This window comes from Muntiacus reevesi, chromosome 5 (assembly GCF_963930625.1).
Source record: "Muntiacus reevesi chromosome 5, mMunRee1.1, whole genome shotgun sequence".
Classification (NCBI taxonomy): domain Eukaryota; kingdom Metazoa; phylum Chordata; class Mammalia; order Artiodactyla; family Cervidae; genus Muntiacus; species Muntiacus reevesi.
This window is the reverse complement of record NC_089253.1, coordinates 103,052,141-103,073,579: the sequence shown is the minus strand read 5'-3', so window position 1 is coordinate 103,073,579 and position 21,439 is coordinate 103,052,141. Positions and strand designations below refer to the sequence as shown.

At 38.3% G+C, this 21,439-nt stretch overlaps 1 protein-coding gene across 4 annotated transcripts in view; it reads left to right on the top strand.

Moving 5' to 3' along the window:
• Positions 1-21,439, top strand: part of COP1 (COP1 E3 ubiquitin ligase) — a 226,255-nt gene that overhangs the window by 6,332 nt on the left and 198,484 nt on the right. For all 4 annotated transcript variants that reach the window (XM_065936106.1, XM_065936107.1, XM_065936105.1 and 1 more), the window contains exon 2: positions 17,212-17,271. In XM_065936106.1, coding sequence (XP_065792178.1) covers positions 17,212-17,271 — 60 coding nt within the window. The remainder of the gene's footprint in view (positions 1-17,211; positions 17,272-21,439) is intronic.

Below are 21,439 nucleotides of genomic sequence, written 5' to 3'. Positions count from 1 at the left end.
GTGTTCTATCGAAATTGTTGTCTAAATCTTCTTGTATACTCTAGAAACTTTATAGCTTTTTTGTACTTAGGTACAATCATTTCATGTTAGTTTTTATATTCTGTTTGTGGTAAAATTTGAAGATTTTTCTCCTCCAGTGTAGATATCCAGTTATTGAAGCACCCATTTGTTGAAAAGACCATCTTTTTTCATTAGATTTTCTTGGAATATTTCTCAAAAATTAATATGTTTAAGTTTATTTCTGAAATCTTTAGTCTGTTCCATTGATCTAAGTGTTTTTACTTATGCCTATACCACAGTTTTAATTTCTGTATCATTGTTGTAAATCTTGAAATCAGATAGTGTAGTTTTGTTCCTCTGTTTTTAGCTATTTAGGATGTTTGCATTTCCACATATATTTTAGCTTACCAATTCTTAAAAAAAAAAAGATTTCTAGGATTTTAATTTGGGTTACTTTGAATCTATGACTCAATTTGGGGAGATTTGACATCTTAACAGTGTTGAATCTTTGAGCCATAAACATAATGTGTTTCTCCAGTTATTTAGGTCTTGAACTTCTCTTAGCAGAGTTTTATAGTTCTCCATGTTTGGATCTTGCACATCTTTTGTTAAACTTACTCTTAAGTGGTTCATGTTTTTGATGCTGTTGTGTTAATTTCAGTTTCCTAATGTTGCTAATATGTAGAAATATAAATTGTTTTTGTATATTGACTTTGTTCTTTAAATTCCTAAGTTCACTTTTTACTTGTAACAGTTTTTGGTAGAACCATATGATTTTCTGAGATGACAATCATGTCATCTGAAAATCAGTATAGTTTTACTTCTTTCCTTTTGAATTTTCTGCCTTATTTTGGGTTCTTCCCTGGTGGCTCAGAGGGTGAAGAATCTGCCCACAATGCACGAGACCCTGGTTTGATTCCTGGGTTGGGAGGATCTGCTGGAGAAAGGTTAGGCTGCCCACTGCTGTATTCTTTGGCTTCCCTGGTAGCTCAGACAGTAAAGAATCCACTTGCAATGTGGGAGACCTAAGTTTGATCCCTGGGTGGGGAATATTCCCTGGAGAAGGGAGCGTCTACCCACTCCAGTGTTCTAGCCTGGAGAGCTCCATGGACAGAGGAACCTGGCAGTCCATGGCCTCGCAAAGAGTTGGACATGACTGAGCAACTTTCATACACTAATTTTTTAAAGCTATATTTTTCATTTTTATTTATGAGTGGCATTGATCTATTGTTTTCATATAATGCACATATATATTTACTTTATTTACCTTATGTATTTATATATAAGTTTTGGTATCAGGGTTATTAGTTTCTAGGGCTGTTGAAACATAATTACAGACTGGGTAGCTTAAAAAGCAGAAAGTTATTTTCTCACAGTTTCAGAGGCTAGAAGTTCAAGATCAAGGTGTTGTCAGAGTTGGGTTCTTCCCTCCTTGACTTGGTGACGGCCACCTCTTGTTGAGTCTTCACATAGTTGTGCTTTGGTCTGTGTGTTGTCTGTATCCTAATCTCATGTAAGAACACCAGTCATTTTAGGTTTAGGTCCTACTTATATGACCTTACTTTACCATAATTACCTCTTTAATGTCCAGTCTCCAAATACAGTCTTCTGAGGTACTGAGGGTCAGGATTTCAATGTATGGATTTGGGAGAGGACACAGTCCAGCCCATCACCTAGAGTAATGCTGGATTTCTAAAAGGGGATGAGAAATGTAATCGATTTTCTGAAAGAGTGTATGAAATTGGTATATTTCTTCTTAAGTGTCTGGTAGAATTCATCAGTGAAGCCATAGTTTTTGTGGTAAGGTTTTTATTTACAACCAGTTTCTTTAATTGATAAAGGACTGTTCAGGTTTTTTATTTCTTAAGTGAGCAAGTGAGTTTTGGTAATTTGTCTGCTAATGGATTTCTCCATTTCACCCAAGCTATTGAATTTGTTGGCATAAGGTTCCTAAATATTAGTACTTCTTTATGCTTTAAGTGTTTGTAGGATTTGGAAGGATGTCCTTTCTTTCTTTCATTCCTGATAATTTGTGTTTTCTCTCTCTCTTTTTTTTTGCTTTAAACAGTTTATCCAGAGGATTGTCAGTTTTATTAATCTTTTCAAATAACTCTTTTTCTCTGATATTTGACTTTTGTTTTTTTAATTCTATTTTGAGTTTTATCTTCTTTTTCTAACCGTGAATATGGAAGGTTACATTATTTTTTTCTAAGAAAAATTTAATTCTAATAGTTTTCCTTACTAATCCTGCACTAATTTTCATTCAGTTCCATATACTTTTTTTGTCCTTTCCATTGTGATTGGAAGAATGGGTTACTTAGAAGTATTTTAATTTCTAAATGGGAATTCTCTGGATATCATTCTGTTATTGACTCCTAATACAATGTAGCTTTGTTCAGAGAATAGGATTTATTTGAATTTAATCCTTTTAAATTTATTGACTTCTTTCATTGTCCACCATAGGATTTATCTTGGTTGATGTTGCATATGCATTTGAAAAAAATGAGTATCCTGCTGTGTGTAGACTGGTATATTCTATCAGTGTCAAGTTTGTTGATGTGTTAAGCTCTGTATACCCATACTGATTTTCTGTATACTTGTTCTATCAGTTACTAAAAGGGTTGTTAAAATCTTTAACCATGCCAGGTGTAATTGTGGGTTTTACTATGTTTCCTTGCAATTCTGTCAACTTTTGTTTCATGTATTTTGAAACTTAAGTAGTAGGCACACACATTTAGAGTTGGTAGTTGGTCCCCTTATCGTTTAGAAATGTCCTTGCTTATTACTGGTAATATTTGTTGGTCTGAAATCCATTTAGTCTGTTGACATAGCCTCTCCAACTTTATTTTCTTACATGTTTAGATGGTATGTGTTTTTGTCCTTCACTACTTCTGTGTCCGTTTCAGAGTAGGGTTCTTGCAGATAGCATATGGTTGAGCCTTTTTTACTTACTATGACAATTTGTCTTTTAATTGGCTTGCTTAGACTTTTTGTATTTTAACGTAATTATATGCTTGGTTTTATGTATACATCTTGCTTGCTCTTTGTTTTCTGTTTGTCCTTTCTGTCCTTCTATTCCTTTTCTCTCTTTTTTCCCCCTTCTTTCCTTGCCTTCTTTTGGATTAATTGTGTATTTTTAAGACTTCTCTTTTGTTTCTACAGTTGACTTATTAGTAATACTTGTATGGGGGTGTGTGTGTGTATGTGTGTGTGTTGGGGGGGCGAAGTATTTGCCCTAGGGTTTATAATACTCATTTTAAATTTTTTATAGTCTGCCTTCAAATAATGTTATGTCACTTCATATACAGTGCAAGAATTTTGTAATAGTATGCCTCCCTTCTGTAGGATCCATCCCAGTTACTGCCTCATGGCCAGAAGTGTAAGTTCTATGTGTGTGTGTGCATGTGCGTGCACTCAGTTGTGTCTGACTCTTTGTGATTCCATGGACTGTAGCCCACTGGACTCCTCTGTGGAGTTTTTCAGGCAACAATACTGGAGTGGGTTGCCATTTCCTCCCCCTGGGCATCTTCCCGACCTAGGGATCGAACATGCATCTCTTGCGTCTCCTGCATTGGCAGGCAGATTCTTTACTACTGCACCACCTGGGAAGTCATAAGTTCTGTATTCTTTTTCTAAAAAAAAAATTGACGTGAAATGCATACTTTATAAAAGTCCCCATTTAGAGTGTGCACTTCAGTACATGTACAGTGTTGTGCAGCCATCCCCACTAGCAGTTGCCCTGCAGCATGTGGGGTTTTAGTTCTCTGACCAGAGATCAAACCTGCGTTCCCTGCATTGGAAGGCAGATTCTCAACCACTGGACCACCGTGGAAGCCCCTGAAGCAATATTTTTTCAAAAGTTACTTTGAAAACTCCAGATGGGAATATAAGGAGCACATTTTCCACGTGGCTGGGTGTTTCTTTCTCCCAATGATGGGAATGACAGTATCAGGGCTTCTTTGGTGGCTCAGCTGGTATAGAGTTCATCTGTGATGCAGGAGACCCGGGTTTGATTCCTGGGTTGGGAAGATCCGCAGGAGAAGGGATAGGCTACCTACTCTAGCATTCTTGGGCTTCCCTTTTGGCTCAGCTGGTAAAGAATCAGCCTGCAATGCAGGAGACCTGGGTGCAGTCCCTGGGTTGGGAAGATCCCCTGGAGAAGGGAAAGGCTACCCACTCTAGTATTTTGGCCTGGAGAAGTCCATGGACTGTATAGTTCATGGGGTCACAAAAAGTGGGACAGGACTTCACTTTCTTTCATTGTTTAATGAAACGTATTAAGTATGGTATCTCCCCGTCCATTCTTTTGTAGCCCCTCCTGCATATGCCTCCATGTTTTTCTAATGGGGGAACTTGCTATCTTTCCTAGCTCATTGGCCTGTGATGGTTGCTTTTCTGAATTAATGACTAAAATATAGCAGTTGCATCTTGCTGTTGTTGGCATGAAACAGTTATTTATGTTGCATCAATCATATTTTCTATCTCAGGAATTTGAAATTAAAAAAAAACCCACACACTTTAAAAAAAATATTGACGTTCTTGATTTAGTGCTGATGCTCGAAGGGCTATACGGTTGACCTTGAACAGCACAAGAGTTGGGATGCCCACCCTCTGCCCAGTCTAAAATCCACTTTAACTTAAGTCAGCACTTCATGTCCACAGTCCCTCCACATCTGTGCATTCAACCAAATGGAGATTATATTTTACTGTAGTATTTATAATTGAAAAAAATCTGTGTGTAAGTGGACCCACAGAATTCAAACCTGTGTTGTTCAAGGGTCAGTTGTATATTGCAAGCTGAGATATCCTTGAGACGCAGAAAAAGAAACATTAGTCAGATTAATAGCAGAGCTTTAGTGAAGATCTGTATTCCATGTAAATGCACCGAAGTCCCTAGATCCACCTTGAATCTAACGCCAGATCCTGTGAACCCTGGTGATGTTTGCTATGAGACAATTCTCTTAACTGTTCCACTTATAACTCACAAGCCTAATTGAAATTTTTCTCTAACTGTAAGCCTTTCGTGGTTAGAACTGCTACGCTGAGTAGTGGAATCTTGGGAGGGTGTGAATAAAAAGAGATCCAAGAGGAAATTGAGAGTGTATTGGGGTGATTTCATACTGGGAGGAATCAATAGTGACAGTCTTTGGCCATATTTGTTTTCTTGATCAGTCTACTTTTTTAGGCGATTGCGATGGATGAAACACCAGAACTTGACTCCCTTGCTTATCTTTTCATGCCTATCACTTGTTGTGTTAATCACGGTGTCCTCTTTTTCTCCTAGCCTTCATGGTCTCATTTAAAAACAAAAAACAAAAAACTCTGCTTCTGAAACTCTACCATGGCTACTTTGAATGCCCTACCCTTCTCTGTGTTTTTTTTTTTTCTTTTTTTTTAAGATTTCATTGTTAAATTAGAGTCTAAAAATTTTGTCTTATCTTTCTTTTCTTCTTTACCTTCCCCGTCCTTATTCAGAGAATCCTGTGATATAAGACAAAGTTAAACGCGGAGATAGGAAAGGAATCTCTTTCATAAAATACAGGATAAATTTAATCTCTATTAAAAGGGACGTTTAAGTTCTCTAGGGCTTTTTATCATATCAAATGAAGTTAGGAAGGAGTGAGATGAATGGACAGAGGCTGGAACTTAACTGCTCCCTGTGAAGATTGGTGCTTGGGATCTAGTGTTACCAGTATAAAGTGAAGTCGGTCTGTTGTGTCCGACTCTTTGCGACCCCATGGACTGTAGCCTACCAGGCTCCTTTGTCCATGGAATTTTTCAGGCAAGAATACTGGAATGGGTTGCCATTTCCTTCTCCAGGGGATCTTCCCAACCCAGGGATCGAACCCAGATCTCCTGCATTGTAGGCAGAGGCTTTACCATCTGAGCCACCAGGGAAGTCTCGTTATCTGTGTAGGTGTTAAAAAATGATTTGAGGTTATTATTATTTCCTTTTCATTTATTTCCTTGTCTTTCAGTCCTGAATCCACTTAGGGCCAGTTGAGAATGAAGGGTGCCTTGGGGATGGTCACAAAGCAGCTGGTTTAAGGGGAAGGAGGAAGCTAGGTAATTGTCATTTTTGGACATTTTGAGGGGAAAGAAGAAACATTTCTGTGGCTGACTTTTGTTGGGTGTCTTTCACTCTTGAAGGATGTATATAAATTTCAACATATTCAAAATAATTTTTCCCAAGGTTTTCTAATTGCTGATAGTGATTTGAAATTTCATGGTCACAGTGATACATGTATTTGTTTCCTTTATCTTCTGATGCAAAGGGCACTGGACTTGGAATTAATAGCCCTGAGATTTAACTTTGGGCAAATGAATGTTTGAGTATGTTTTTTTTTTTTTTTTTCTTCGTTTTTTATAAATTGAGACGTAATGGTATCCCATTATAGGATTGTGAGGTTTAGATTATATAATACATGTATGAAGACACAGTAACTTATAAAATCACTGAAAGGAATCAGGTGATATTTGCCAGGATTTCACATTTGGTACCAAAATATGAAAGTGGTTCTTTGGTCCTGTTAGGTAAGATAAGATATAACCACTCCTTATTTTCCTAAATGATTCTTAATTGTGCCTGGTTCTGATTATCTTGATTTTTTTTTGTATAATACCTAACATTTGAAAAATCGAATGCTTGGTTAGTTAGAATCAGTGCCACTAGAATCAGTTGACACATTTTGTGGAAGCATAATAGAATCAGTGTTGGTATCAAATTATGTATGGATTGAGCAATGGCCTTATTATTGTACCATTTATTATTATATCATTTGGTAAGTTTGGATGCTGGTTTTGAAGCAGATAATACATATAAAAGGAAGAGTATAGGCACTGACTGAAAATTTAACTTGAGAGTCAAACCAGTTGTTCTGAGACCTTTGCTTAACTGAGGTGATGTGCATTATAAATACAAAATAGTGAATTAAAAAAGAATTTTCTGTATCTATATCTGTTCTGCTCCGTTGGTTCTTAATGTAGTTAAATGACACACATAACCTTTTGGCAAGCTTAAGGGTTGTGCAGTATAATATCTACCTTTAGTTTTGGCAGCTGCTATGAATTTATCTTCTTCACAAGATTCAACTGAAGATTATTATTTTAATAAAAAATGTTAAGATGAAAAGTTCAGATAATCACTACTAGTGTGGTTCACTCCATGGTCTATCAACATTTTTGTGGTAAGGTTGCAAAATCAGATACCTAAAATGGCCATCTAATTTTCTCTTAAATCAGTGCCCATTGTGCTTATTTGCTCTTCTGTCTTTTTCTTTATTTCTAAGTTTTCCTGAGTTCTTTAACTTCTTTTAAAATAATTTTTTCTTCCTAATAATTGATTTCTGAGGTTGCCTAATTGAGAATTTTCTTTATCTTTCAATGCTTTTGTAATTTTCTTTATTTCTTTTAGTCCATCTTAAAATATTAGGTTATAATTTCCATTTGTCTTACTGTTTTCCTCTCGTGCTTGCATTGTTTCCAGGGATGGTATTATGCTCTATATTCAATTGTGAACTCTTCCTGCTGCTTATATTTTAGAATGATTAAACATAAAATATGTTTCATATTTATATTCATTGTTACCACATGTAGAGCTCTTTCTGTCTTTGTGTATATTTGCTGTCTTTGTATTTCTTATTCCAGTTCAGTTGAGTTGCTTAGTTGTGTCGGATTCTTTGTGATCCCATGTACTGCAGCACGCCAGGCTTCCCTGTCCATCACCAGCTCCTGGAGCTTGCTCAAACTCATGTCCATCGAGTCAGTGATGCCATCCAATCTTTTGTCCTCTGTCGTCCCCATCTCCTCCTGCCTTCAGTCTTTCCCAGCATCAGGCTATTTTCGAGTGAGTCAGTTCTTCACATCAGGTGGCCAAAGTATTGGAGCTTCATCTTGAGCATCAGTCCTTCCAATGAATATTCAGGACTGATTTCCTTTAGGATTGATTGATTTGATCTCCATGTAGACTCTCAAGAATCTTCTCCAACACCACAGTTCAAAAGCACCAATTCCTCAGTGCTCAGCTTTCTTTATGGTCCCACTCTCACATCCATACATGACTACTGGAAAACCATAGCCTTGACTATATAGGCCTTTGTCGACAAAGTAATGTCTCTGCTTTTTAATATGCTGTCTAGGTTTGTCATAGCTTTTCTTCCAAGGAGCAAGCATCTTTTAATTTCATGGCTGCAATCACCATCTGCAGTGATTTTGGAGCCCAGGAAAATAAAGTCTCTGTTTCCACTGTTTCCCCATCTATTTGCCATGAAGCAGTGGGACCAGATGCCGTGATTTTAGTTTTTTGAATGTTGAGTTTAAAGCCAGCTTTTTCACTCTCCTCTTTCACTTTCATCAGGAGTCTCTTTAGTTCCTCTTCACTTTCTGCCATAAGGGTGGTGTCATCTGCATATCTGAGGTTATTGATATTTCTCCTGGCAATCTGGATTCCAGCTTATGCCTCATAGAACTTACGTGAATATATCAGGAAGTGAAGTCTGTATGCAGTGAGTTCTCTAAGTTATTTATTTCTTTATTTTGGAAATTACTTCTTTTGTCTTATATTTGAATTTTTTTTTTTCTGGATATAGAATTCCAAGTTTAAAGTTTTTTTTTTTCTTTCAGTATTTTGAAGATATCAGTCCACTGCCTTTTACTATATAGTTTTTTTTTTAAACCATTAAAAAGTTGAAGTATGGTTAATTTACAGTGTTTTAGTATCAGGTGACCAGCAAAGTGATTCACTAATACATATATGTATCCTTTTCCGATTCTTTCCCATGTTAGGTTATTATAAGATATGGATTGTAGTTGCCTGTGCTATACTGAGTACTCTTGTTGTTTACCTATTTTATATATAGTAGTTTATATATCTGCTAATTCCAGACTCCTAGGTTATCTCACCCTGGTTCACCCCAGCCCCTTCCATGCTATCCCTTTTAATAATTTTAAGTTTGTTTTCTATGTCTGTGAGTCTGTTTTATGCTTTGTAAATAAGTTTATTTGTAGCATTTTTTTTAGATTCCACATGTAAGTGTTATCATAGGATATTTGGGTATGTCCACGTTGCTGCAAATGGCATTATTTCATTCTTTTTTATGGTTGAGTAATATTCCATTGTGTATATGTACCATGTCTTCTTTATCCATTCATCTGTTGATGGACATTTGGGTTGTTTCCATGACTTGACTATTGTAAATGGTACTACTGTAAAAATTGGGGTGTATATATCTTTCTGAATTAGCGTTTTATCTGAATATATGCCCAGGAGTGGGATTGCAGGCTCATGTGGTAACTGTTTTTAGTTTTTAAGGAACTTTGAGACTGTTTACCGTAGTGGCTGCAAAATTTACATGCCCACCTTCAGTGTAGGAGGGTTCCTTTTTCTCTGCACTCTCTCCAGCATTTATTATTTGTGGACTGTTTAATGACGGCCATTCTGACTGGTGTGATACCTCATAGTAGTTCTGATTTGCATTTCTCTTAATAATTAGCAGTATTGAGCATCTTTTCATCTTTTCATGTGCCTGTCGGCCACCTGTATGTCTTCTTTGGAGAAATGTCTATTTAGGTCTTCTGCCCATTTTTAAACTTTTTAAAAAATATTGAATTGCATGAGTTGTCTGTTTTGGAAATTAATCCCCTGTCAATAGCATCCTTTGCAAATATTTTCTTCCTGTTTGTAGGTTATCTTTTTGTTGGTATGGTTTCTTTTGCTGTGCAAAACCATGTAAGTTTGACTTAAGTCCCATTTCTTTATTCTTGTTTTGAGTTTTAGTTTTTCTCAGAGACAGATCCAAAAAAATCTTGGTAGAGTTTACGTCCAAGAGTTTCCTGCTTAAAGAGTGTTTTCCTTTAAGAGTTTTTTAGTATTCTGTCTCACATTTAGGTCTTTAATCCATTTTGAGTTCATTTTTGTTTATAGTGTTAGAGAATGTTCTGCTTTCGTTCTTTCACATGTAGATTTTTCCTAGCAACACTTACTGAAGAGACTGTATTTCTTCCATTGTATGTTCTTACCTCCTTTGTCATGGATTGAATGATTATAAGTTCGTGGATTTATTTCTGGGCCTTCTGTCCTGTTTCATTGATCTGTATGTCTGTTTTAGTGCCAGCACCATACTGTTTTGATTACTGTAGCTATATAGTATAGTCTGACGTCAGAGGGCACGAGTCCTCCAGCTCCGTTCTTCTTTCTCAAGATTGTTTTGGCTATTTAGGGTCTTTGTGTTTCCATACAAATGTAAATTTTTTTTCTATGAAAAATGTCATTGATAATTTAATAGGGGTTTGTATTGGATTGGGACTTCCCTGGTGGCTCAGCGGTTAAAGCGCCTGCCTGCAATGCGGGAGACCCGGGTTCGATCCCTGGGTCGGGAAGATCCCCTGGAAAAGGAAATGGCAACCTACTCCAGTATTCTTGCCTGGAGAATCCCATGGAGGGAGGAACCTGGTAGGCCACAGTCCATGGGATTGCAAAGAGTTGGACACGACTGAGCTACTTCACTTCACTAATTGAATCTATAGATTATCTTGAGTAGTATGGTCGTTTTAACCATATTCTCCATCTTGGAGCAGTGGCTCTTTGTAGGAAATGTCTTGTGCCGTCCCTTCTTGTCACTGGGTCCCAGGTAGTTTCTGACCCGCCTTTGCAGACTTGGTCTGTGGAGCTACAGTTTTCTTGTTTATAGTGTCTGCCCCCTGAAGGGTGAGGCTGGTCTCGAGGCTGGTGCCCCATTCTGGCGGGAGGGTCCAGTGCCTGACCTCTCGGGTAGAACTGGGATGTGGCCCTCTGTTAGCGGTGCAGCGTCTGGGGTGTACCGAGAGGCAGCTGTGCCCTTCGGAAGTCTTAGGCAGCTTGTCTGATTGGTGGGCCTGTGTCCCTACCCAGTTTGCTGTTTGGCCTGAGGAATCCCAGCACTGGAGTCGACAGATGTTAAACAGGGCCAGATCTTGATGCCAGAATGTCAGAGCCTCCAGGAGAGCTCTTGGAAATGAGTGCTCCCTGATAAAATTGCCAACAGTGCGGATGCCCCCTGTTTCTCCCGAAGACCCTGTGAAAACAGCAGGTTGGTCTGGCCCAGGCTCCTGTCAGATTATTGCTTTTACCCTTGGTCCCGTTGGGTGTATGATTTTGTGTGCACCCTTTAAGAGAGATGTCTCCGTTTCCCCCAGTCTTCTGGAGCTCCTGCAGTCAAGCCCTGCTGGCCTTCAAAGCCACATCCTGTGGGGGCTCTTCTTCCTGGTGCTGGATCCCTGACCTGCAGGGGCTGGCATGGGGCTCAGAGTTCTCACTCCTCCTGTGGGAGAACCTCTGTGATATAATTAGTCTCCAGTGTGTGGGGCACCTACCTGGAGGTAAGGGATTTGATTATATGGCAAATCTGTCCCCCCTGACGGTCTCAATGTGGTTCCTTGAGTGGTAGATTGTCTTTAGTGGTAGATTTTTTTTTTTCTGGTAGATTTCACTCATTTTTAGTGATAGTTGTTCTGCATATTGTTGTGATTTTTGTGTGCATGTGAGACGAGGTGAGCTCAAGTGTCTTTCTACTCCACCATCTTGGCCGTTTCCCCCAACCCAGTTTTTTAAATGGGCAAAAGACTTAAACAGATGATTCCTGTATGGAGTAGTGCAGCAACCAGTTCCCACTGTGTAGATGATCCATCGCGTCTAAAATTTGGAATAATGACCATATTACTGGTTTAATAGTAGAGGATGTGACTCAGAAACAGACCGATGGAGAAGATGCATAGAACACGGTGCAGGGAAACGGTGCAGAGCTTCTGTGCCCTCTCCAAGTGTGCATTCTCCCCGGGCCGTCACCAGTCCAGAAGCTCTCCAGACTCTCTAGACTGGCATAGTTTCTGATGAGAACTCTGCTGTATTCTCATCTTTGTTCCTCTGTATGTGGTGTGTCTTTTTTCTATGACTGCCTTCAAGATTTTCTCTTCATTTTTGCTTTTATCGGTTTAAATGCAGTGTATGTATCAGGGTGTTTTTTGTTTGTTATTTTTTAAAATTCTACTTGGAGTTTTCTGAACTTCTTGGATGTGTGATGTGGTGTCTTTTGTTTTTTTGTTAATTGTTATTTTAAAATAAACTTCAGTGTCTTCATATATTTATTTTGATTCATTTGACACACAGCCCATAGATGCTGTGTTTTCTTTTTCTCTTTGTGTTGTAACTTGGGTAATGTCTGTTGACGTCTGATTTGCTGCTGCTTTTATCAGCTGGTAGTTCATGTATTAATCAGCCCCTGGAAATGATCGTCTGTCTCTAATGTGAGCTTGTGGAGTTTTCACCTTGGGCACACGTGACTGGCATTCAGCGGTGAATCTGATGAGAACACTGTGTAGATATTTTTAGGATTTCCTTCTTGTAGCTCCTTCTTGGGTGTCCTGCCCTGTAAGTTCTTTCTTCTTTGTCCTTCCAGCAAGATTGTGGCGCTCTGCTTGTGTTCTCCCTCCTTGAACCTGGGAAACTTTCACTTTAAGGCAACAAGCTGAATCTGTGATGCGTTCGTGTCATTTGTCCCCTTTCCTCAGAGGTCTTGGTACTGTGTTGCTCGGTGTCCAGTGTCTAAAAGCAGTTGGTTTATTTGTTCTCCCTGCTGCTCACCCCCGCAACCTCCGACCGCCAGCCAGTTTCTAAGTGTGTATAGTAAGAGGGCAAGCCTGCTTCGTTTAAATTTTGACTTCAAGTCCAGGGTGAACTAATCGTGTTTCACCTTGCTCGTTAGCCAGCCCAAGGCTCCTCTTTTGCTTTGTTTCACTTTGTCATTTTCTTTGATTCTAGTTTTTCCTTCATTTATTCTTTGGCGTATTTGAAAATTGGGTTATGTGTTGTAGATGATGAAATTAAAAAAAAAATTCTTGGAGGTAGCTGTCATTTTACCCATGGATAGATATGTCAACAGAGAAAACGCCTGCCTCAACAGATTAGAATGTGGTGAATTAGACATGTTTAGCAACATTCCTAAAGCTGGAGTCAGATGTAGGTGATCTGACTGAGTGTAAACTTGGCTTACAGTCCCAGGAACGACAGTTTTTAGTTCCATTATGAATTCTCCTAGTAAATGATACTTCACCAAAGAAATGGACAGTAATATGTGGAAAAATCTGGATATCAGTGACTTAGTCAAAAAGTGATTCGGAGAAGTTAGACCTTGAAGAATGAGTATTTGTTGGAAAACCTAATTATAAGTGTGTGTGTGTGTCTGTTTTCCACAAGAGTGATGTATGATAAAACTTAAATCTAAAAGAGCTTTTTAGAAAAGGATAAAATTCTAAACTGATAAAGAAGTAATTAGTTTAATCAGCAGAGTTGTTTCCTTTTTAATTGCATATAATGGTACATCTTGGAGAAGACAATGGCAACCCACTCCAGTACTCTTGCCTGAAAAATTCCATGGGCAGAGGAGCCTGGTGGGCTGCAGTCCATGGGGTCACGAAGAGTCGGACATGACTGAGCGACTTCTCTTTCACCTTTCACTTTCCTGCATTGGAGAAGGAAATGGCAACCCACTCCAGTGTTCTTACCTGGAGAATCCCAGGGATGGGAGCCTGGTGGGCTGCTGTCTATGGGGTCGCACAGAGTCGGACACGAGTGAAGCGACTTCGCAGCAGCAATGGTGCATCTTACTATTGATGTTATTTTTAGATTCTGTTGAATAAGGTAGTATATTTCTCCTCCTACTTAATTTTTTATTTTCCTAACCTCTTCTCTTGGTTTTCTATTATATTGTGATTTATGTATGTTTTTGAATATATGCATACCTGTGACACCAATTTTTTGTGTTTTAATTTTATGTGAAACATATTGTGTGTCACAGATCTTATTTTCATTTCTGTTTTCACTTGACAAAATAGCCAGTCATGGTGCTTCTGTACCTTTGATTCATTCCTTTTGGCTGTTTCATGATGTTTTCTAGTATACATCTAAGCACATTTTTATTTGTCCATTCTAATAATTTTGATTGTTAAGGCTGCCTCTAAATTCCCTACTGTAACAAGTATCCAGTTTGTTGCAGGTATCCTCAAAGGTATTCCCTATTGACAGATGTGGGTGTTTCTCTTAGCTCTGTACACACACACAAATGTATACACATGTATATATGTAGTTACATATATGTATACATATGCTAGATGTGTATATTTTTATGTTGTACAAATCACAGGTACAAATCACAGGAGTGGGATTACTGGGTAATAAGTATATGAAAATTCAATGTAGGTTGCTTTGCCAGATGTCTCTTCATGAAAATTCTTGTTTTTCCATATCCTCCCTCATATTCTTGGTATTCTAATTTTCTAATAATTTAATGGGGGTAACATTTTATCATCTTAATTTGCAAATTTTGATTACTGCTGAGTTAGAACATCTTTCTATATACTTGAAAAGTAGTATGTCTTCCCTTCCTGTGAATTAGGAATTGATATCCTTTCCCATTTTTTCTGTTGGAATTTCTGTCTTCTGTGTTGATTTACAAGAATTGCTTGTTTTATGGTGATACAGGAGGCATAAATGGTCACAGCACTGGCTTTAATCTATTTGTGATTTCTTCCTTGTTTTTGATGCTGCCACTGTCAGATGTCCATAAAAAGTTTGAGAGGGTCCATAAATATTTTGGGGGGTCTGTATAAAGATTTGGGGGCTGCATAAAATTTCAGATATCGCTATAATATTTAGCTTGTCTACCAGTTCATATACTTGCTATGTTTGTACTTATGCTTAGGTCTTCTAGCTCATTATCTTTGAATGCTATTGATAAGCAGAGTAGAAGGAGTTTTAAGCTGTTTGTTTACATTTTCCCCCAAAATCTACCCTGAGTATGTTTTTGCCCTTTTTCTGGAATTGGGAAGAGCTGAGAGTTGGGAATTCCCTGTCAGTCCAGTGGTTAGGACTCTATGCTTCCATTGCAGGAGCCACAGGTTTGCTCTCTGGTCAGGGCACTAAGATCCTGCTTGCCTCATAGATGACCAAGAGAAAAGAAAAAAAAAAATTGGGAAAAAGAAACAAAAAGAAAAATAAAAGAAAGAAAAAAGGAGAAAAGAAAAGGTATGACTTACTGACCAGAGAAATCAAGGAGTAAGTGGTATTTGTGAAAAAGGGTAGAGCCCAAGTGATTTGAAGATTCCAGGCTTAGGGGCTGACGTAGACCTGAAGAGATCTTTATAAACAAAAGGAAGATCTGTTCTTCAAAGTCATTCTGTAATTCTTTGACTCAGCCTCTTCTAAGATTAAGAGAATTACTCTCAACTCTTCCTTTTTTCTTACTAATAAAACTATATATATAGTCCACTCAAGAAGGACAATTTTCACTCTTTTTGGAGTTTGAATGCTAAGAGATGGATGGGTTTAGAAAACTGCAAGATTAAAAAGTAGAATATGATTCATAATAGTTAGGTGAGGTTTGGAGTATTCAAAATGTTAAAATTTTGGGACTTTCCTGGTGGTACAGTGGATAAGAGTCAGCCTACCAATGCAGGAGACACGAGTTTGATCCCTGGTCCAGGAAGATTCCACATACTGTGGAGCTACTGGGTGTGCCTGCCACCGCTGAGCCCGCACTCCAGAGCCTGTGCTCTGCAAGAAGAGAAGCCACCACAGGGAGAAGTCCGTGTGCAGCCATGAAGACCCAAATTAATTAATTAATTTAAAAATGTTAAAGTTTTGAAAGCTATATGCTGTTCACATGTAATTGAGTAAATATTTCTATCTGTTAAAAAAAAAAAAATTGGCCTTAAGATACCTGCTTGAGCACCCAGTGACCTGCTGTACCGGTGTAAAATAAAATTTGTCTATCCCAGATCTGCTCTTCAGCATCCTTCATTCACAGACTGGGATCACAGAGCACCCTGGGCAGCTCATGCATGTGTCCTCAGGAGGGACTCTCGCCCCTCTTCCTTCTTCATCAGACGGAGCAAGATGGACTTCGTTCCAAAAGAAGAACTACCGAATCCCCACATTTAAGAGATTTCTCCTTCTTCTGAGTCTGGGACAGTAAAGGGTTGACAAATTCAGTGCAGTCTATGCCAGGTTACTATAGGTGATGAAACGCCGAGCTTGTGCAACATTGAGACTTTATAACTTACTTTAAACCTCACGTTCTAAGATGGTACTTATGCCTAGGAAACTTTTCTTGAAGGGAGTGGATAAATTTTCATTTGCAGTTTAATTGTCATGTATCATCAATAAGGACTGGATTTGCATACCAGTAACAGAAAACTCGATAAATATTGGCTTAAGCAAGTGAGGATTTGCCTTTCTCTTGTAATGTGAAGTCCAGAGAGAGACAATTCATGGCTGATGCAACTGCTGGAGAATGTTACCAAGGAACTCATATCCTGTCTTTTTAGCCTGTGGTTGTTGTCTTTGTGGTCACAAGATGGCTGTTGTATCTCCGGAGACTTCATGGAGTTTTTGGAAGGAAGAACGGAGAAGGATAAAGGGAAATTGCTTTTTGTAAGGCTTTGCATATCTTTGGTGGACTGTATCCTCTCAAGAGATTGATAACCACCTTTCCTTGGCCAGAACATGTGGCATAGTTGGTGTGACTTGATATTTAACTTATCGTATGTGAAAGTAGTATGGAATAGCGATTGAGAACATGCACCTGAGTTTGAAAATTTGGCTGTGTTACTTCCTAGCTCTGTGACTTTAACATCACTTGTGTCAGTTTCCTTATCTATAAAGGATTGAGTTAATATATATCATTATTTAAGTGGACATGCATAGCTCGTGTTAAGTATTAGTTATCATTAGCATCTTCACCGCCTGGAAGAGTTATTGACATTGTAACTGTAAATTTATCACTCAGGAAATTAGGTTTCTTTGAGATAGAAAATAAAAGAGCATTTAGATGGGTAGGTCTTGTGTGTCTGGTACCAGGGATGATCGAAAAGATGGCAGAACTTAATTGCTTTTGTTATTGCACCACACTGTGAAAAGTTACGGACTTTTGAATATATTGGGGTCAGTTAAATTATTCATTTCATTCATTTTAGAACTTGATGGCCCACAAATTATTTTTTTTTTACCAGCAATCCACTAAAGTTCATTCAGCCCAATAAAAATTTCATCTCTCATCAGTAAAAAGTTTGAAGACTTACCTGTGTACTGAAATATGATTTTGTTGATACTGTTATGACTTTTTCCAATTTGTAATTACTCTGTTTAAAAAATGTATTAATTATTTTTCTATTTGTTTTTAGCCCCATCTGCTTTGATATGATCGAGGAAGCATACATGACGAAGTGTGGTCACAGCTTTTGGTAAGATGATTTTATTTAGTGAAATTGTCTTCTGGCAGTTTTTAACTTGTGTGTAAATGTAGCCAGCGAGAAGTTGCATTTTATAGTTACTGTTGGTTATTTCGAATTGTATTTCCTTGACTGATACACCTTTATAGGTTTGACTTCTCAAGGCAAACCTGGTTAATGGTGTAGTTTCTGTGAAATACTTTGATTTACCATGAAATCAAATATGAAATTATAATTAATAAACTTCTGGGTTTATTAACTGTTTAAAGAGCTTTGACTGTTGTTTTAGGAACTTGGAGGGTGCTGGGTATCAGAATGAAGCATGAAACACCTTTAACTCACTCATGGGGGTCAGATGTGAGGGTCATTAAAACAGGCTAGCAGGTCATTGAAAAAGGATATTAGAGGATTAAAAAGTTCTGGTCCTTTAACACTGTGCTCAGGGCTGTCTTAAGGTTATATGTCACATAAATTTGTGTATTTTGAAAGAGTTTCAGTTGTGATGAAATACACATATCATAAAATTTACCATCTTAACCATTTTTAAGTAAGTAATGTTGAATATTGTTCACATTGTTGTGCAGTCTCCAGAATGTTTTCATCTTGCAAAACAGAAACTATCCTTATTAAATAAGTCCCCGTATCCCTCTTCCCCCAACCTCTGCCAGTCACCATTCTACTTTCTGTGGTTTTTGACTTCTCTGGATGTCTCATATAAGTGAAATCAACCAGTATCTGATTTTTGTGACTGGCTCATTTCACTCAGCGTAATGTGCTCGGGTTTCATCCATGTTGCATCACATGTCACAGTTTCCTTCCTTTTTGAGGCTGAATGACATTTAACTGCATGTACGGTTGGCCCTACATATCTGTAGGTTCAGCATCTGTGGGTTCAACCAATTAGGGTTCAGAAGTATTTGAAAAAAATTCCAGAAAACTCTAAAAAGAGAAACTTGAATTTGCAGCTCACTGGCAACTATTTCCATAGTATTTACATCATATTAGATATTACAAGTGATCTAGAGATGATTTTAAATATACAGGAGGATGTGCAGTAAGCTATAAGCTAATACTGTTCTATTTTGTATAAGGGACTTGAGCATCCTTGGATTTTGGATCCATGGAGGTCCTGGAAGCAGTTCCCTGTGGATACTGAGGGATGACTGTATATATCATAGTTTGTGTGTTCATCTCTCTGTGGACACTGGCGTTGCTTTCATCTGTTGGAACTGTGGTTAATAATGCTGCTTTGAACACTGATGTATAAATAGCCTTTTGAAATCCTGCTTTCAGTTCTTTCAGGTGTTTACCTGGAAGTAGAATTGCTGGATCATGTGGTAAATCTGTTTAATCGTCTGTAGAACTGCCATACTGTTTTTCCTACCTGCAGTACAATTTTACATTCCCCTCAACAGTGTACAAGGGTTCCAGTTTGTCTGCATCCTCTCCAGTACTTGTTATTTTCTGGTTTGGTTCTTTTTTTTTTTTTTTTTTAAATAGTGGTCATCTTAATGAGTATGAAATTTCTGTATGTTTAATTCCTTTAGTTTGTTTATTTACCTGTTTGATTCGGGGTGATATAGTCTACTTGTAATCATCTCCCTAAATTATTTACACTGTTTATTTAATATTTCTGTCGTGTTCTAATATACCCAACAGGTATACCTGCTTCTTTAACAACTCAGTAGCAACCGTTTTGCTCCCAGTTGTAGCAAACAAAAATGTCTCCAGCCATTGCCAGATATCCCCTAGGAGACAAAATTGCCCTTAGTTGAGTATCCTGATGTAAAGCTAAAAGAGCAAGGTCTTGAAGTCGATGGACCAGGAATCTAGTTCTGGGTTCTGGGTCTAAAATTTACCTTTGTCAAGTCATTCAGCCTATCTTCTGCTGCTCTACAACGCTCAACCCCCATTGTCTTCATGTCCCGTGACCTCTTCTTCTTTCACAGATTTGAAAGTGAAGTGTGAAACAGGTTGTAAAGTGAGATTTTCATTTTTCCTAACTGCCCTCCTCTAACTTATAATTTACTGTGGCATTTTAAAAAAACTTAAGAGTCTGGTAAATCAGTTCAGAGATCTTGTTTCACGAAGTTGTGAAATATAATAAATTACGGATTGACTTTATAACTGGACAGTCCTACCCTTTTCAGTGAGTCCTGTAATCTTCATGGTATGTCTTTAGGTCATTGTTGGGAAGCTCCATTGTTTTCTTAAATACCCTTTTTTTCCTTTCAAATAAAAATAAAGTTTAGATCCTTGTTACAGTTCAAGTTACTGTGTTACACTCTGATATGATTATGTTTTAAAATACCTACCAGAGAGCAGGTTTTGGTAGGATAGAGATAATAACATTGGCAGGAGCCAATAAACCTGGAGTCTGACAATCCAAGTCCCAGGCTTGATAAACTATGAAATATTTTTGTGGTGGTGGTGGTTTAGTTGGTAGGTCATGTCTGACTCTTGCAACCCCGTGGACGGAGGAGCCTGGCAGGCTACAGTCCATGGGATTCTCCAGGCAAGAATACTAGAGTGGGTTGCCATTTCCTTCTCCAGGGGATCTTCCCAACCCAGGAATTGAACCTGGGTATCCTGCATTGTAGGCAGATTCTTTACCAACTGAGCTACAGGGGAAGCACCTAAATATTTTGTACTTTTGTTTAAAGCAAAAACTCATAATTATTTACTTTATCTAATATGTGAGGCCTATGGAACTTTAGTCATGAACAGTAGCCTATTGTATCAACTCTTTGCCAAGTTGAACCCTGGGGCTGGTAACCTGGAGTCAAGCTGTATGCCACTTCAAGGCTCAATCCAGATTATTAACACTAAATCAGATTGAGCCACATTAACTGTTTATCCCTGGTCCCACTTATAAATGATAAGTCTTTCCTGGTAACACATTGGAGACCATATAGCAGGAAGTCCTTTCTCGTTATTCATTCCCACTTCACAGTGAATCTGCTATTAATATTAGCTGTAGTCTAACTTAAACTCAGTGATATCATTTTAAAAAACTGGCTATTGTATGATACAGAGATAAGGCTTGCTCTTTCTCTTTCCCCCTTGTGGTCTCCAGGTTGTCCTCTGTCCCCTGCTTCTCTGACCACATGTATATCAATTGCTGATTTTCTATTTTGCTTTATTACAAATTAGTTATAATTAATAGGGTCCCTCAGTGTTGTCATCACAGCATACCTGTGATCGAGCCTGAGGGTCAGTTTGTCTGTTGGGACTTCTGACCAATCCTCCATCTTGTGCTTTACTAGTACCAGGTTGTTAGATACAATCACTGGTACTATCTGTTCTTTCTGTACCCCCTTCTTTTTTGACAATTTTCCACTTACTCAGTTTTCTTTATCTATTCATCCCTGTTCACTCAGAAAGAAAAATCTATTATATTTTGTAGGTAGGTATCGAGAGCTTCCCTGGTGGCTCAGATAGTAAAGCGTCTGCCTACAGTGTGGGAGACCCGGGTTCAGTCCCTGGATCAGGAAGATCTTCTGGAGAAGGAAATGGCAACCCACTCCATTATTTTTGCCTGAAAAATCCCATGGATGGAGGAGCCTGCTAGGCTACAGTCCATGGGGTCGCAAAGAGTCAGACATGACTGAGCAACTTCACTTCACTTCACTTCAAGCACTTAATAGGAGAAAGAGAACAACTATATACATCTGTGGAGAAATAGTCATTCTTTGTGATCAGATCTACACTTATTAGGGAACACAGGTACCCATTTATGTCAGCGCACTGTGGTACTAAGTTTTTTTTAAGAGTTGCAGTGTGAGTAGCTATTGAAAATATATATGTCCATCTTATCTCTTTATGCTCACCTATTTTGATTGCTAGTTTAGGTACTTTGTCTTCTTTTGGAATCCACAACATTGCGTTTGGACTTGTGATGTCAGGTAGATAGATGAATGAGAATTAGATGAATGAGAATGAATTAGAGTTATTGTGATAGGGCTTCTCAGGCAACACGAGTGGTAAAGAACCTGCCTGCCAGTGCAGTAGATATCAGTCGCAATTCAGTCTCTGCATTGGGAAGATTCCCAGGAGGAGGGCATGGCTACCCACTCCAGTATTCTTGCCCGGAGAATCGCCATGGTCAGAGAAGCCCAGTGCCTACAGTCCATAGGGTTGCAAAGAGTCGAACATGACTGAAGCGACTTGGCATGCATGC